This window comes from Oncorhynchus keta, chromosome 2 (assembly GCF_023373465.1).
Source record: "Oncorhynchus keta strain PuntledgeMale-10-30-2019 chromosome 2, Oket_V2, whole genome shotgun sequence".
Classification (NCBI taxonomy): Eukaryota; Metazoa; Chordata; class Actinopteri; order Salmoniformes; family Salmonidae; genus Oncorhynchus; species Oncorhynchus keta.
In genome coordinates, this window is record NC_068422.1 from 52,170,183 (window position 1) to 52,187,868 (window position 17,686).

At 42.6% G+C, this 17,686-nt stretch overlaps 1 protein-coding gene across 5 annotated transcripts in view; it reads right to left on the reverse strand.

Annotated features, from left to right (window-relative positions):
- The window catches only part of LOC118370373 (vinculin), a 76,056-nt gene that overhangs the window by 52,605 nt on the left and 5,765 nt on the right, over positions 1–17,686 (reverse strand). For all 5 annotated transcript variants that reach the window (XM_052478457.1, XM_035755334.2, XM_035755331.2 and 2 more), the window contains exons 2-3: positions 4,525–4,595; positions 2,988–3,138 (exon numbers count right to left, since the gene is read on the reverse strand). In XM_052478457.1, coding sequence (XP_052334417.1) covers positions 2,988–3,138; positions 4,525–4,595 — 222 coding nt within the window. The remainder of the gene's footprint in view (positions 1–2,987; positions 3,139–4,524; positions 4,596–17,686) is intronic.

Consider the following 17,686-nt stretch of genomic DNA (forward strand, 5'->3'; position numbering starts at 1 on the left):
CAAGATTCATCCGTGAAGAGCCCACTTCTCCAGCATGTCAGTGGCCATCAAAGGTGAGCATTTGCCTACCGAAGTCAGTTATGATGCCGAACTGCAGTCAGGTCAGGACCCTGGTGAGGACAATAAAGTACATAGATGAGCTTGCCTGAGACAATCTCTGACAGTTTGTGCAGAAATTCTTCGGTTGTGCTAACACAGTTTCATCAACTGTCCGGGCGGCTTGTCTCAGACAATCCCACACGTGAAGAAGCTGGATGTGGAGGTCCTGGGCTGATGTGGTTACACGTGGCCTGCGGTTGAGGCCAGTTGGACGTACTTCGATAGCAAATTTGAATTTACAAAAAAAAAAAAAAAAGACGTTTTCGTCTTTTGAGCTTCTGGTCATGAAATCTATACAGCCTACTCATTCACTTTTTATAGCTACTGTTTACAGGCTTCCTGGGCCATATACAGCGTTCCTCATTGAGTTCCCTGAATTCCTATCGGACCTTGTAGCCATAGCAGATAATATTCTAATCTTTGGTGACTTTAATATTCACTTGGAAAAGTCCACAGACCTACTCCAAAAGGCTTTCGGAGCCATCATTGACTCAGTGATTTGATTTTGATTTGAGTGGGTTTTGTCCAACATGTCTCTGGACCTACTCGCTGTCACAGTCATACTCTGGACCTAGTTTTGTCCCATGGAATAAATGTTGTGGATCTTAATGTTTTTCCTCATAATCCTGGACTATCGGACCACCATTTTATTAAGTTTGCAAATTGCAACAAATAATCTGCTCAGACCCCAACCAAGGAACCTCAAAAGTCGTACTATAAATTCAGACAACAAAGATTCCTTGATGTCCGACCAGACTCCCTCTGTCTACCCAAGGAGGACAAAAATCAGTTAAACACCTAACTGAGGAACTCAATTTAACCTTGCGCAATACCCTAGATGCAGTTGCACTCCTAAAAATGAAAAACATTTCTCATAAGAAACTAGTTCCCTGGTATACAGAAAATACCCAAGCTCTGAAGCAAGCTTCCAGAAAATTGGAACTGAAATGGCGCCACACCAAACTGGAAGCCTTCCGACTAGCTTGGAAAGACAGTACCGTGCAGTATCGAAGAGCCCTTACTGCTGCTCGATCATCCTATTTTTACAACTTAATTGAGGAAAATAAGAACAATCCGAAATTCCTTTTTGATACTGTCGCAAAGCTAACTAAATAGCAGCATTCCCCAAGAGAGGATAGCTTTCACTTCAGCAGTAATAAATTCATGAACTTCGAGGAGAAAAAAAAAAAAAAAAAAAAAAAAAAAATGCCATTTAGCAGACGCTTTTATCCAAAGCGACTTACAGTCATGTGTGCATACATTCTACGTATGGGTGGTCCCGGGAATCAAACCCACTACCCTGGCATTACAAGCACCATGCTCTACCAACTGAGCTACAGAAGGACCACGAAAAGATCATTATTATTAGAAAGCAAATTACAGACACCTCTTTAAATCTTCATATTCCTTCAAAACTCAGTTGTACTGAGTCTGCACAACTCTGCCAGGACCTAGGATCAAGAGAGACACTCAAGTGTTTTAGTACTATATCTCTTGACACAATGGTCCTTCTGTAGCTCAGTTGGTAGAGCATGGCACTTGTAATGCCAGGGTAGTGGGTTCGATTCCCGGGACCATAAAATACATTTTATTTCATTTGATTTGACTTCCAAATTCCCTAAAACAATGTTGGAGGGATCTGTTTCACCTGTCTTCGTGATTGTCTCTACCACCCTCCAGGTGTCACCCATCTTCCCCATTATTCTCTATGTATTTCTACCTGTGTTCTCTGTTTGTCTGTTGCCAGTTCATCTTGTTTGTCAAGTAAACCAGTGCTTTGGTGTCTCAGCTCCTGCTTTTTCCTGTCTCTCTTTTTCTCACCCTCCTGGTTTTGACTCTTGCCAGTCCTGACTCTGACCACACCTGCCTGACCACTCTGCCTACCCCTGGTCCTGCCTGCCGATCTGTAACTTTGCCCCACCTCTGGACTATTGACCTCTGCCTACCCTGACCCTGCCTGCCGTCCGGTACCGTTGCCCCACCTCTGGTTTTCTGACCCCTGCCTGCCTTGACCTGTCTATTGCCTGCCCCTGTTGGAATATTAAATCATTATTAATTTGACGTTGTCTGTATCTGTGTTTTACCTTCATACCTGATATATGGTAGTGAAATTAACATTACATTCCCTGGCAATAGCTCTGGTGGACATTTCTGCAGTCAGCATGCTAATTGCACACTCCATCAAAATTTGAGACATATGTGCTGTGTGACAAAACTGCACATTTTAGGGTGGTCTTTTATTGTCCCCAGCACAAGGTGCATCTGTGTAATTATCATGCTGTTTAGTCAGCTTCTTGATATGCCACACCTGTCAAGTGGATGGATTATCTTGGCAAAGGAGAAGTGCTCACTAACAGGGATGTAATCAAATGTGTGCACAAAATTTGAGAGAAATAAGCTTTTTGTGTGTATGGAGCTTTTCGGGGATCTTTTACTTCAGCTCATGAAACATGGGACCAACACTTTACATGTTGCGTTTATATTTTTGTTCAGTATAATAGGACCTCTTCACTTTGAACGATTCTCCATGGATTTCTTCATGGACATGAATTTAACAGTGGTGAAAACTCCCTCCAGCCAATGCTTGCAAGTGCACACTTAAAGGATGTTGTAGCTTGTGATTGTAAATACAGTTTCACAACTACCTACATCTTTCCTTTTGAACCCTGCGTGTGTGTGTGTGTGCGTCTTGTGATGTAAGTCTTGTGATCGAGGGGAGTTGTGGTCGTTCAGTACCAGGGCAGCTGGTGATGAAAAAGTGTGATGCCTATTACACTGCTGCAGACAGACAGACAGACAGACAGACAGACAGACAGACAGACAGACAGACAGACAGACAGACAGACAGACAGACAGACAGACAGACAGACAGACAGACCCCCCCCCACCTCAGCTTCGTCGAAAGTGAGCAGCAGGTCTGAGGTTCCAGACAGGATTCCTCTGGAACCGTCAATGAGGTAGTCTCTGGCAGGGACAGAGTAGGGATCCGCCTTCAACATCTGAGCTGCCTGCACGAGCTTAGAACACGCATTCTCCACCCTGTTAGAACACAGACCATAGAACCAGCTTAGAACACATGTATTCTCCATCCTGTTAGAACATAGACCATAGAACCAGCTGACAATATGTGTTCTCTACCCTTTTAGAACATAGATCAAGTTTAGAAAAGGTGTTCTCCACCCTGTTAGAACACAGACCATAGAACCCTCCTAAAACAGACATTTTCCACTGTTAGAACATAGATACAACTTAGAACAATTTACCTACAGTACTGGATATATAACATTAATTATTATTGACAGCCCAGAGAAGGAAGGAAGGAAGCAATGAACGACGGAAATATGGAATAAAGTATGGGTAGAAGAAAGGTAAGGAGGGAGGATTTTAAGACTATTGGAAGAGGGCCTTCCTGTGACCTCATTTGGTTAGAGTATCAATGGGTTGAGCCCTCATTGGCCAGAGTATCAATTTTCTGCAAAGAGAACTAAATATAGCAGGGTTCACATTCCCTCATAACCCCTGCTGAGAACCGAGTATGATATTTATGATGCAGTGCCAGTTTGTGTGTGTGTGTCTGCGTGGGATTGCGCTGTGGACTTCTCATGTGAAGAGATCTAAAAACTTTACTCCTACAGCAGTTACCAGGAGCGAGAAGAGACAGAGAGTGAAAAAGAGAGAGGTAGCAGCAGGACTGCTGAGTAACGGAGTCTAATCTACGCTCACTCTCCTCTGGACACTGAGTATAGCAGATCAGATCAGACAGTCAGTAGAACCCCACAGCAGAGTTCTGGACAGACAGACAGAACCACACAGCAGAACTAACATACTGATAGACAGACTCACAGCAGAAGACAGAGCACAGCTACAGTATACACCTCTGGGCAGAGCATTCTCAGGCAAAACAGACAGTCCAGTCAGGCCTGTTATTAAATTACATCACCAACATACAGACAGAGTTCACATCCTGCTAAGCAAACCTAAAACGAATTATAATTATTATTTCCTCCACCGATGAGAGAGAGAGAAACAGACGCATAGACAAAAAGACCAGATGGGCGGAGAAGAGAGCAACGTCACTCACTGACACAAGAGAAGGGCATCATTACTAAACCATTTATAAACTAAAGACAGAAGGCCTCTGAAACTGAAGACTACCAAGGCTAAAAGAGATGGTATAAAAGATGTATAATTAGGCTTTGTTAGAATGAATCAAGTTTGATTTGACATGGGGTGTAAACCTCAGCCCTCCAATCCTCCTTTCCTGTTGTTTTTTGTGTTTCTCTCTGGTACTTTACTGATCAATGAATGCTGCTGTTTGGCTGAACAGTACACACTGCAAACCCCTAGAAATCAGTCCCAATCGTTAGTGTTAGAGGTTAGGGGGTCAGGAGTAGATCAGAGGTCAATGTAAGAGGCGTGACTCACTTTATGAAGGCGGGAGGCATGTCTCTCTTCATCACCTGGTCCTCTGTTGTCTGAACAGTCTCCTTTCCCACCTACACACACACCACACACGCACACATGCATGCACCACACACACGCATGCACGCACACATGCAAGAATGCACGCACACACCCAAGAATGCACGCACACACACACACGCATACACATATAAGAACAGGAAGAGGGGTTGCCAGTGTACAGTAGATTGGTGTGTCAGTATCAAAAGCATCAATAGCAGGGATACATGAGTAATGTAGTGTAGCATATACAGCACTAGAACTACACTGAGTATACAGTGCAACTCATTATTAGGAAGGTGTTCCTAATGTTTGGTATACTCAGTGTACAGAAATAAAGACAGGTTGGAAATTGATGTTTCAACCACTAAACATCATGAATCCTTGAGAATTACATCACATAGCTTGATGGCTGCCATGTAAGCACCTCCTGGGCTATACTTAAGCAATAAGGCATGAGGGTGTGTGGTATATGGCCAAGGCCTGTTCTTAGGCACAACGTGAATGCGCCTTTGTAGGGGAGAGAGAATGGCCATCCTGGAATGTGATGAAGACTACGTTGGCGACATGCTGCCGTGGGAGACCAGCATGTGGTCAATCACAATTTATGGAATTATCTAGATAATTGATCGTGTTTTACCACTTAAAAGAGCAAGGCACAGCTGTGTTTGCACCTTCTCCACATGGCGGGACCTTCCCACGAAGTACAGGAGAATCCATGTGCCTCCTTGTGCCCTCAAGGCTGAAATGTATTAAAACTGGACCTGAGTTCCGTTTTTCATAGTTAAAAGGACTGTGTCTCCTTTAGTTAATTGAGACCTTATTTGCAAGCCCCTCGTGTGTACAGACACATAGATCTTCTCTCTTAGAGGTTAATATTTGAAGTCTTATTAGTTGATAGTAATTTACTCTGTTTTATGCTGTGTAATGTATTCCATGTACACTGTTATTGTTTGAGAGTTAGTTTATTTTTGACTAATAAATCTATTAGTTGATTTGAGTGAATGCATTCCTCTTTGATTGACTACTTTCATAAATTAGAATTGGCAAATTCTTATTCAGTAAGTTAATTACACACACATTGTATTCTTGAGGTACCAACTTGACACCTCTGCTTAAAACTGACTCAATTAATTAATTGATTAATGCTCTTTGTGTCTAGCCTCTTGTTAATTGCATAAAGGTTCATTTTAAACACAAAAAAAAGTCTGGTGATGCCCAAGCTTGCTGCATGGCTAGACCCGTTAGTCACGAAAAGGGTCTCTTGCTAAAATAGTATGTCTATAAACCTTGATATTAAATTGGAGTCAGATTGATGAATGTAGATTATTAAACATATTTTAACCAACTACGTCTTATAGCTTTTATAAACCGGCTACCAACATTAAAACAATGACTGACATATTTGAATTAAAAACGTTATTTCGATAAGTACATTTCAAAAGTACCCTTATTGAGTTAGCTTATTCTTAGACATTGTTTGAAGCAATATACACTACAAGTACAGCAACTTTTCAGAGTGGGCTTTCTACTAATGAGCACCACCAAAAAAGTTAATGGGAAAATGGATTCAAACTCCCTCTGTTGGTGATTTGCTGAATGGTTAATGACCCTATAAAATGGGTTATATCTTCAAAAGTACCAGAGAGCACATTTTGAAAATTTGACGTGTTTGAAGAATATATTGTTCCGAACAATATGTAAAAAATCTAAATCAAAATCAAAAAATCAACATCAAAAAGGCTGCCTTTGGGATATTAATATTATTATTTTTATTGTTGTATCGAGAAATACTCAATATTTGAGAGCACACTGTAAGGAGTATAATAACAACAAGATGATTTCTGTATCATGTACGGTTTACAGGGTCTTACAGCTTCTATCTCAAGGCCATCAGACTGTTAAACAGCCACCACTAACATTGAGTGGCTGCTGCCAACACACTGACTCAACTCCAGCCACTTTAACAATGGGAATTGATGGGAATTGATGTAAAATATATCACTAGCCACTTTAAACAATGCTAACTACCCCCTACTTTTTCGAACATTCTGTTAAAAATCGTGCAACATTTCAGTGCCCTGCTGCTCATGCCAGGAATATAGTATATGCATATGATTAGTATGTGTGGATAGAAAACACTCAGACGTTTATAAAACTGGTTAAATCACGGCTGTGACTATAACAGAACGTGCGTTTCATCGAAAAGCGCAGGAAAATCTGATCACTGAAAATTGGAAAATATATCAATGCGCCACTTGCATGTATTGTCTATGGGAAAGCAAATTACCTGGAGCTGAGATTGCAATTCCTACAGCTTCCACACAATGTCAACAGTCTTGTCATTTGCCTAGGCTTTGTTTCTTGGTCAAACGAAGAAGAGACAGCCAATTTCTTCAGGTCTCGGACCGGATATTTTGGTTGAGATTTACCCGGACATTATTTCCAGACGTACCCATATAGAATATACATCGCCTCGTGATCAATTTGGTCGCTTATTAACGTTTACTAATACCTAAAGTTGCATTACAAAAGTATTTTGAAGTGTTTTGTGAAACTTTATCGTCAACTTTTTTAATTTTAAAAAATGACGTTACGTTATAAGACGCTATTTTTTTTCGTTTATCACACAGTCTTCATAGATTGATATCTAGGCTATATATGGACCGATTTAATAAAAAAAAGACCCAATAGTGATTATGGGACATCTAGGAGTGCCATCAAAGAAGATGGTCAAAGGTAATGAATGTTTTATATTTTATTTGTGCGGTTTGTGTAGCGCCGACTATGCTAATTATTTTGTTTACGTCCCCTGCGGGTCTTTTGGGGTGTTACATGCTATCAGATAATAGCTTATCATGCTTTTGCCGAAAAGCATTTTAAAAATCTGACTTGTTGCCTGGATTCACAACGAGTGTAGCTTTAATTCAATACCCTGCATGTGTATTTTAATGAACGTTTGAGTTTTAACTAGTACTATTAGCATTTAGCGTAGCGCATTTGCATTTCCAGATGTCTAGATGGGACGCCTGCGTGTCAGGTAGGAGCAAGAGGTTAATATAATGGTTACATACCCTACATTATTTATCTCATATGTATACGTATATACTGTACTCTATATCATCTACTGCATCTTTATGTAATAAATGTATCACTAGCCACTTTAAACTATGCCACTTTGTTTACATACTCATCTCATATGTATATACTGTACTCGATACAATCTACTGCATCTTGCCTATGTCGCTCTGTACCATCACTCATTCATATATCTTTATGTAGATATTCTTTATCCCTTTACACGTGTGTGTATAAGGTAGTAGTTTTGGAATTGTTAGCTAGATTACTTGTTGGTTATTACTGCATTGTCGGAACTAGAAGCACAAGCATTTCGCTACACTCGCATTAACATCTGCTAACCATGTGTATGTGACAAATACAATTTGATTTGATTTGATTTGATACAGGAGGCAAGTATAGGTCTAAAAAGGGCCTAAAATATTGTAAAAGTGACATGTAAAAAGCATGTCAAACATCCTTCGTCCCAATAATGTTTCCAGGTGAGAATTTACAGAACAATCTAATGCCCAAAATATTTTTGTAATGTCCTTGTGTGGCCCTATAAAGAGAAAAAAATGCCCTATTAGGGTGTGGTGTATGGCCTTAGCCTATCCTGTATTCAGGCTACCTGTAATTATATTGTGCTAAGGTATTATGACTTCTGCTGACATTTTAGAAATGTTTCAGATGACAACAAATGTGTTATGATAGAATTTAATAAAAAAATATTTAAAAGATTTGAATGTCCATTTTAGACTATAACATCCATAATGGTAAATTTTCCTTTCTAACGTAATAATGGAAATGACAACTTAAAAAAAATTCTCATTTTTGAAAAGACTGTAAAAAATAAAAACAATTTAAGACAACTAGAGAGCGTGTGCCCTCAGGCCTGGAGGGAAGCTAAAGTCATTCCGCTACCCAAGAATAGTAAAGCCCCCATACCTGGCTCAAATAGCCGACCAATCAGCCTGTTACCAACCCTGAGTAAACTTCAGGAAAAAATAGTGTTTGACCAGATACAATGCTATTTCACAGTAAAGAAACTAATAACAGAAATCCAGCATGCTTATAGGGAAGGACAATCAACAAGCACAGCACTTACACAAATTAATGGTGATTGCCTGAGAGAAATTGATGATAAAATGATTGTGGGGGCTATCTTGTTCGACTTCAGTGCAGCTTTTGATATTATTGATCAAAGTCTGCTGCTGGAAAAACATATGTGTTATGGCTTTACACCCCCTGCTATATTGTGGATGAAGAGTTACTTGTCTAACAGAACACAGAGGGTGTTCTTTAATGGAAGCTTCTCAAATATAATCCAGTTAGAATCAGGAAATCCCCAGGGTAGCTGTTTAGGCCCATTGATTTTTCAATTTTTACTAACGACATGACACTGACTTTGAGTAAAGCCAGAGTTTCCATCAAATCAAATCAAATCAAATTTTATTTGTCACATACACATGGTTAGCAGATGTTAATGCGAGTGTAGCGAAATGCTTGTGCTTCTAGTTCCGACAATGCAGTGATAACCAACAAGTAATCTAACTAACAATTCCAAAATTACTGTCTTATACACAGTGTAAGGGGATAAAGAATATGTACATAAGGATATATGAATGAGTGATGGTACAGAGCAGCATACAGTAGATGGTATCGAGTACAGTATATACATATGAGATGAGTATGTAGACAAAGTAAACAAAGTGGCATAGTTAAAGTGGCTAGTGATACATGTATTACATAAGGATGCAGTCGATGATGTAGAGTACAGTATATACGTATGTATATGAGATGAATAATGTAGGGTAAGTAACATTATATAAGGTAGCATTGTTTAAAGTGGCTAGTGATAGATTTACATAATTTCCCATCAATTCCCAATATTAAAGTGGCTGGAGTTGGGTCAGTGTCAATGACAGTGTGTTGGCAGCAGCCACTCAATGTTAGTGGGGGCTGTTTAACAGTCTGATGGCCTTGAGATAGAAGCTGTTTTTAAGTCTCTCGGTCCCAGCTTTGATGCACCTGTACTGACCTCGCCTTCTGGATGATAGCGGGGTGAACGGGTGGTTGATGTCCTTGATGATCTTTATGGCCTTCCTGTAACATCGGGTGGTGTAGGTGTCCTGGAGGGCAGGTAGTTTGCCCCCGGTGATGCGTTGTGCAGACCTCACTACCCTCTGGAGAGCCTTACGGTTGAGGGCGGAACAGTTGCCGTACCAGGCGGTGATACAGCCCACCAGGATGCTCTCGATTGTGCATCTGCAGAAGTTTGTGAGTGCTTTTGGTGACAAGCCAAATTTCTTCAGCCTCCTGAGGTTGAAGAGGCGCTGCTGCGCCTTCTTCACGACGCTGTCAGTGTGAGTGGACCAATTCAGTTTGTCTGTGATGTGTATGCCGAGGAACTTAAAACTTGCTACCCTCTCCACTACTGTTCCATCAATGTGGATAGGGGGGTGTTCCCTCTACTGTTTCCTGAAGTCCACAATCATCTCCTTAGTTTTGTTTACGTTGAGTGTGAGGTTATTTTCCTGACACCACACTCCGAGGGCCCTCACCTCCTCCCTGTAGGCCGTCTCGTCGTTGTTGGTAATCAAGCCTACCACTGTTGTGTCGTCCGCAAACTTGATGATTGAGTTGAGGCGTGCGTGGCCACGCAGTCGTGGGTGAACAGGGAGTACAGGAGAGGGCTCAGAACGCACCCTTGTGGGGCCCCCGTGTTGAGGATCAGCGAGGAGGAGATGTTGTTGCCTACCCTCACCACCTGGGGGCGGCCCGTCAGGAAGTCCAGTACCCAGTTGCACAGGGCGGGGTCGAGACCCAGGGTCTCGAGCTTGATGACGAGCTTGGAGGGTACTATGGTGTTGAATGCCGAGCTGTAGTCGATGAACAGCATTCTCACATAGGTATTCCTCTTGTCCAGGTGGGTTAGGGCAGTGTGCAGTGTGGTTGAGATTGCATCGTCTGTGGACCTATTTGGGCGGTAAGCAAATTGGAGTGGGTCTAGGGTGTCAGGTAGGGTGGAGGTGATATGGTCCTTGACTAGTCTCTCAAAGCACTTCATGATGACGGAAGTGAGTGCTACGGGCGGTAGTCGTTTAGCTCAGTTACCTTAGCTTTCTTGGGAACAGGAACAATGGTGGCCCTCTTGAAGCATGTGGGAACAGCAGACTGGTATAGGGATTGATTGAATATGTCCGTAAACACACCGGCCAGCTGGTCTGCGCATGCTCTGAGGGCGCGGCTGGGGATGCCGTCTGGGCCTGCAGCCTTGCGAGGGTTAACACGTTTAAATGTCTTACTACTCACCTCGGCTGCAGTGAAGGAGAGACCGCATGTTTTCTTTGCAGGCCGTGTCAGTGGCACTGTATTGTCCTCAAAGTTATTTAGTCTGCCTGGGAGCAAGACATCCTGGTCCGTGACTGGGCTGGGTTTCTTCTTGTAGTCCGTGATTGACTGTAGACCCTGCCACATGCCTCTTGTGTCTGAGCCGTTGAATTGAGATTCTACTTTGTCTCTGTACTGACGCTTAGCTTGTTTAATAGCCTTGCGGAGGGAATAGCTGCACTGTTTGTATTCGGTCATGTTGCCAGACACCTTGCCCTGATTAAAAGCAGTTTTTCGCGCTTTCAGTTTCACGCGAATGCTGCCATCAATCCACGGTTTCTGGTTAGGGAATGTTTTTATCGTTGCTATGGGAACGACATCTTCAACGCACGTTCTAATGAACTCGCACACCGAATCAGCGTATTCGTCAATATTTTTAGCTGACGCAATACGAAACATGTCCCAGTCCACGTGATGGAAGCAGTCTTGGAGTGTGGAGTCAGCTTGGTCTGACCAGCGTTGGACAGACCTCAGCGTGGGAGCCTCTTGTTTAAGTTTCTGCCTGTAGGCAGGGATCAACAAAATGGAGTCGTGGTCAGCTTTTCCGAAAGGGGGGCGGGGCAGGGCCTTATATGCGTCGCGGAAGTTAGAGTAACAATGATCCAAGGTTTTACCACCCCTGGTTGCGCAATCGATATGCTGATAAAATTTAGGGAGTCTTGTTTTCAGATTAGCTTTGTTAAAATCCCTAGCTACAATGAATGCAGCCTCCGGATAAATGGTTTCCAGTTTGCAAAGAGTTAAATAAAGTTTGTTCAGAGCCATCGATGTGTCTGCTTGGGGGGGATATATACGGCTGTGATTATAATCGAAGAGAATTCTCTTGATAGATAATGCGGTCTACATTTGATTGTGAGGAATTCTAAATCAGGTGAACAGAAGGATTTGAGTTCCTGTATGTTTCCTTCATCACACCATGTCTCGTTAGTCATGAGGCATACGCCCCCGCCACTCTTCTTACCAGAAAGATGTTTGTTTCTGTCGGCGCGATGCGTGGAGAAACCCGTTGGCTGCACCGCATCGTATAGCGTCTTCCCAGTAAGCCATGTTTCCGTGAAGCAGAGAACGTTGCAGTCTCTGATGTCCCTCTGGAATGCTACCCTTGCTCGGATTTCATCAACCTTGTTGTCAAGAGACTGGACATTGGCAAGAAGAATGCTGGGGAGTGGTGCGCGATGTGCCCTTGTCCGGAGTCTGACCAGAAAACCGCTACGTTTCCCTCTTTTTCGGAGTCGTTTTCTTGGGTCGCTGCATGCGATCCATTCCGTTGTCCTGTTTGTAAGGCAGAACACAGGATCCGCGTCGCGGAAAACATATTCTTGGTCGTACTGATGGTGAGTTGACGCTGATCTTATATTCAGTAGTTCTTCTCGACTGTATGTAATGAAACCTAAGATGACCTGGGGTACTAATGTAAGAAATAACACGTAAAAAAACTAAAAACTGCATAGTTTCCTAGGAACGCGAAGCGAGGCGGCCATCTCTGTCGGCGCCGAGCCACTTCTATGTATGCGGATGACTCAACACTATACACGTCAGCTACTACAGTGACTGAAATGACTGCAACACTCAATAAAGAGCTGCAGCTCATTTCAGAACAGATGGCAAGGAATAAGTTAACAGTCTAACCCTAAATATTTATAAAACTAAAAGCATTGTATTTGGAACAAAACACTCACTAAAGCCTAAATAAACCTCAACTAAATCTTGTCATAAATAATGTGGAAATTGAGCAAGTTGAGATGACTAAACTGCTTGGAGTAACATTAGATTGTAAACTGTCATGGTCAAAACATATTGATGCATTAGTAGCTAAGATGGGGAGAAGTCTGTCTATAATAGTGATGCTCTGCCTTTTTAACAACACTATCAGCAAGGCAGGTCCTGCAGGCCCTAGTTTTGTCACACCCTGAATACTGTTCAGCCTTCACCGTGCGCTGCCACTTTAAGAGCGCATGAGCAGTAAGGAAGGAGGAAATAAAGAGAGCTAGTTCAGCTCTTTGGGGAGGAACTCTTGGGTGGCGCGATAGTTTGATTGTGTGTGCTGTGCTGCAGAAGTTTTGTTTGTTTTCAGCGTTTGTAGTTTATTAAGTATTTAACTCAATCATCGGTGTGATCGCTTTAGATCATGGTTGTCTTTGTTTGGGACCGCGCCCGTTATTGATCGCATGGATTAGTAGCAACATTGTTGCGAAGCTTTAACAAACAAACCAACAAACCATCAGACAGTCAGACACCGGCAGGCCTGAAGACCACAGCTAAGATTTATCTTTTTCTCTCTCTTTCTCTTCCCTCTCGTTCCAGTGCTTTACCCTGCAACAGACTCTCTATTTTTAAATGCACTTCCCATTGAAGTTCATTAGAGCTGGACTTTTATTTCCCTGCCAGAAGTATTTGGATGGACATTTTAGTAGGTTGCTTGCAAGTTGTATATTATGTGAACTGTATTGAGGTGGGGTGTACTAATGACATGTGGCCGAGAAGACTGTGGACATTTTTAAGGCCTTTGTTGTGTCGATGAACACCCCCCACATTCATACCCTCTGCACTCACCCACTAGAAAATAATACAGATTATTGCAAATCCTATGTTGATGACTGGGTTCGTTCTTGTATGAAGTTGCTGTTGAATTGCTCTGCCATTATTAGTATTAGTATTATTGTATGAGGTATTCTTGTTTGGGTTACCCCTGTGCTGTGATGTGGGTTTTATATGGTGTGTATTCTCTTTTATCTCTACTGGCTATCTGGTAAACAGGCTACAGTAGGCAGTCTCTTCTGCTGATGTGTGTGGGTCTGGTAGTGGTACACTCTCTATTCTACTCTTTTCCTTTCGGCATGGTTAATACCTGCCTGGCACCCGAACAAAATCTTTCTTTACCCCTCTCTAATAAATACCGCTACAATGTGGTCAGGTGCAACAAAACTTGCAAATTGCAATTGGCTCAGAACAGGGCAGCACAGATGGCCCTTGGATGTACACAGGGAGCTAATATTAATAATATGTATGTCAATCTCTTCTGGCTGAAAGTGGAGGAGAGATTGACTTCATCACTGCTTTTATTTATGAGAGGTATTGACATGTTGAATGCACCGAGCTGTCTGTCTAAAATACTGGCACACAGCTCGGACACCAATGCATACCCCACAAGACATGCCACAAGAGGTCTCTACACAGTCCCAAAGTCCAGAACAAACTATGGGAGGCACACATTACTACATAGAGCCATGACTACATGGAACTCTATTCCACATCAATAAACTGAAATTTGATTTTAAAAACACCTTATGGAACAGCGGGGACTGTGAAGCAACACAAACATTGGCACAGACACACACACACGATAACATGCATACACATGGATTTAGTAATGTAGATATGTGGTAGTGGTGGAGTGGGGAAATCTATGAATATAATATAATGTTTTTAAAATTGTATAAATTGTCTTAATTTTGCTTGACCACAGGAACGGCATGGACACAAACACACCGAGTGCCTTTAGCGTCGATTAGCCATTTTCATATATAATTCATGTTGAGTGGTTTTTGGATTTAGCATTAGCCTGCTCCGTACTGCGGGAGGAGGCGTGTACCACAGGGTCAATAAACACTGAGCAACCCTCAGATCGGAAAGGAAACTCAATATAATTTAACTTAGTCAGTGGTGTATATGTGTGTCCCTCAAAAAAAAATCTAAACCCATCAAACCCCTTCCAAACGTCGCAAAATACACGTTTCCCGTAAGTGTAATGAACCATCTGTTGTCAAGGAGTTGCCAAGATCATGTAAACCAGGGATGGATAACTGCAGGTCAACTCCCCCAAATCAGTCCGGGTCTAAACTTATCGTTGAGAGTTAGAATAGTTGAACACAACGTGCAATTTCGTTGTGCTTCAGCAGTTTCTTTCTTATGTCAGTCTCTGACAAGTCACTCAATTGTCTCGTGTCAGCTAAACATTTTTAGATTGTTAAATCAGTCTATCCAGCTATCCAAACTTGTTGTATTCATGGTCAAATTACCGACCGGGAAGCCCCCATTGATTTTGTTTATTCACTCTCACTCAAATATCATTAAAATCTGCAAACATTTCTCTCCACCCTATGGCAGAATGTGTAGAATTGCAGGAAATTATCTGCAAAACCGCTAATTTCTCTCTCCACCCCATAGCAAAATGAGTATAATTGCATGAAATTTGTTCTAAAATTGCTAAATCTTCTTTCTACCACATGGCAAAATTTGTAGAATTGCTGCAGACTTGCTTTAAAACTGCAACACTTTCTCTACGCCCCATGGCAAAATGTGTAGAATTGCAGGAAATTAACTAAAACATAGATGATTTCTTTCTGCTGTCAAAAGGGAAGCAACTCAATTGTTTTGCTTAGGGCACCCAAAAGGCTAGGGCTGGCTCAGACTGCATGTGTGGGTATGGATGTGGGTACACTGCGGCCCCTTATGATGAGTGCCTCCACCCCCATCGAAGTTACCCATCCCTGAGGTAAACAATATATGTATGTAAATAAAATATTACTGTTTAGTCAATTGTTGGTCAACTTTGGTTCTGTAGTTGCTGACAGAAATCCCTGCTTTCCACAGTAGTAACAGTTCAGTTAGGACTGAACACTCTCTAGCTAACCTAGAATCAGTGTAATCAATGTACTGATCATTCCACAGTAACATGCCATAATGCACATGTTTACAGGCAGAAGGACACTCCAGCAAGTGAACTGATCCTCTAGAAACCACTGCATGGTACCAACTCGCAGAGACAGGCCAGAGATTGCATATTTGGACCAGCACAAATGTGACACGGGACTGGAGGAGGAGGGGATTGTATCTGCAATGGAGTTGTGGAAGTCCCACTCTTCATTCTTCCAAGATGTTGTAGCAGTGCAGATGTGTTTTCTTTGTCCTCTTGTGTACTTTTGTATTTTTTTGTATATATTTCAATTTTATTTTCAATCTCTTCTCCATTTTAGTTCAATTATACCTTCCGGTAACATGCCTCACCCAATGTGATACGGAACCGCTATTATTTTTAATTTCTAGACCTTATAGAAAGAACCACCTCGCCATCAGAAGCTAACCAGCTAATTAGCTACAAGATATTTAGTCATTGTTAGCCACTGCCTTTACCTTCTGCACAGGTACCAGCCCTTTTTTAGCTTGGATAATACTCGCCAGCCTACCAGTAAAGGACTGTCTCTCCTCTACAACGCCGTATTCCTGCCGTAATTCTCCTGATCTTCACAGCTAGCTAGCACCGACTAAATTACCCAGTACCGAAGTACCCTGAGGCCCACCTCCCGGCCTACTCAGTTGTTCACCCGGACTCCACCCAGACACTGTTATAACACACTACTCCACCGGATCCTTGCCGCAAGCTCTAGACCTTGGCACTGGATCACCGCTGCTACCGTGTGGCTAACGCCCCTGCCCCGGTTAGCCGTGAATCAGGCACATCTCCCATATAGAAAAGTAAATTACAACAACTATAATATCTCTTTCGCCATCTGGCTTGGATCCTTAGTCGACACGGCGCCCCTCCACACCACCAAGACAGGTCTGCCGACGAATACTCCATCCGCTGTGCCTTTCAACCGGCCTCCGTCGGACGTAGGAGCAGACGCGTCTACAAGCCCCACGGCTAACTTTAAACGCTGTGTCGCCCACATGCATAGTAGTGACTCCTCCGCAGCTTCCCTGTTCCATCTATTCCTGCCCCCTGGACCCTATGATCACTTGACTACATAGCTGATGCCCGCTGGACTGTTCATTAATCACGGTACTCTATTCTGTTTATTTTATTTTGTTCATCTATCGGCCCCAGCCGCGAACTCAGGCTCTGTGTGTAGTTAACCGACCCTCTCTGCCCATTCATCGCCATTTTACCTGTTGTTGTTTTAGCTAATTAGCTGTTGTTGTCTCACTCGTTGTTGTCTTCGCCAGCTCTCCAAATCAACACCTGTGATTACTTTATGCCTTGCTGTATGTCTCTCATATGTCAATATGCCTTATATACTGTTGTTTAGGTTAGTTATCATTGTTTTAGTTTACAATGGAGTCCCTAGTTCCACTCATTATACCTCTGATACCTCCTTTGTCCCACCTCCCACACATGCGGTGACCTCACCCATTTTAACCAGCTTATCCAGAGATACAACCTCTCTTATCACTCCGTGCATGAGCTTACCTCCGCTGTACCTGCACCCAACCATACCCCTGTCTACACATTATGCCCTGAATCTATTCTACCACGCCCAGAAATCTGCTCCTTTTATTCTTTGTCCCCAAAGCTCTAGGCGACCAGTTTTGATAGCCTTTAGCCGTACCCTCATCCTACTCCCTCTCTGTTCCTCGGGTGATGTGGAGGTAAACCCAGGCCCCGCGTGTCCCCAGGCACTCTCATTTTTCGTCTTCTGTGATTCATACATGTCAGCATCAGAAGCCTCCTCCCTAAGTTTGTTTTACTGACTGCTTTAGCACACTCCGCCAACCCTGATGTCCTTGCCGTGTCTGAATCCTGGCTTAGGAAGGCCACCAACAATTCTGAGATTTCCATACCCAGCTACAACATTTTCCTCCAAGATAGAACTGCTAAAGGAGGAGGAGTTGTAATCTACTGCAGAGATAGCCTGCAAAGTTCTGTCAAACTTTCCAGGTCTATACTGTGGAAGGA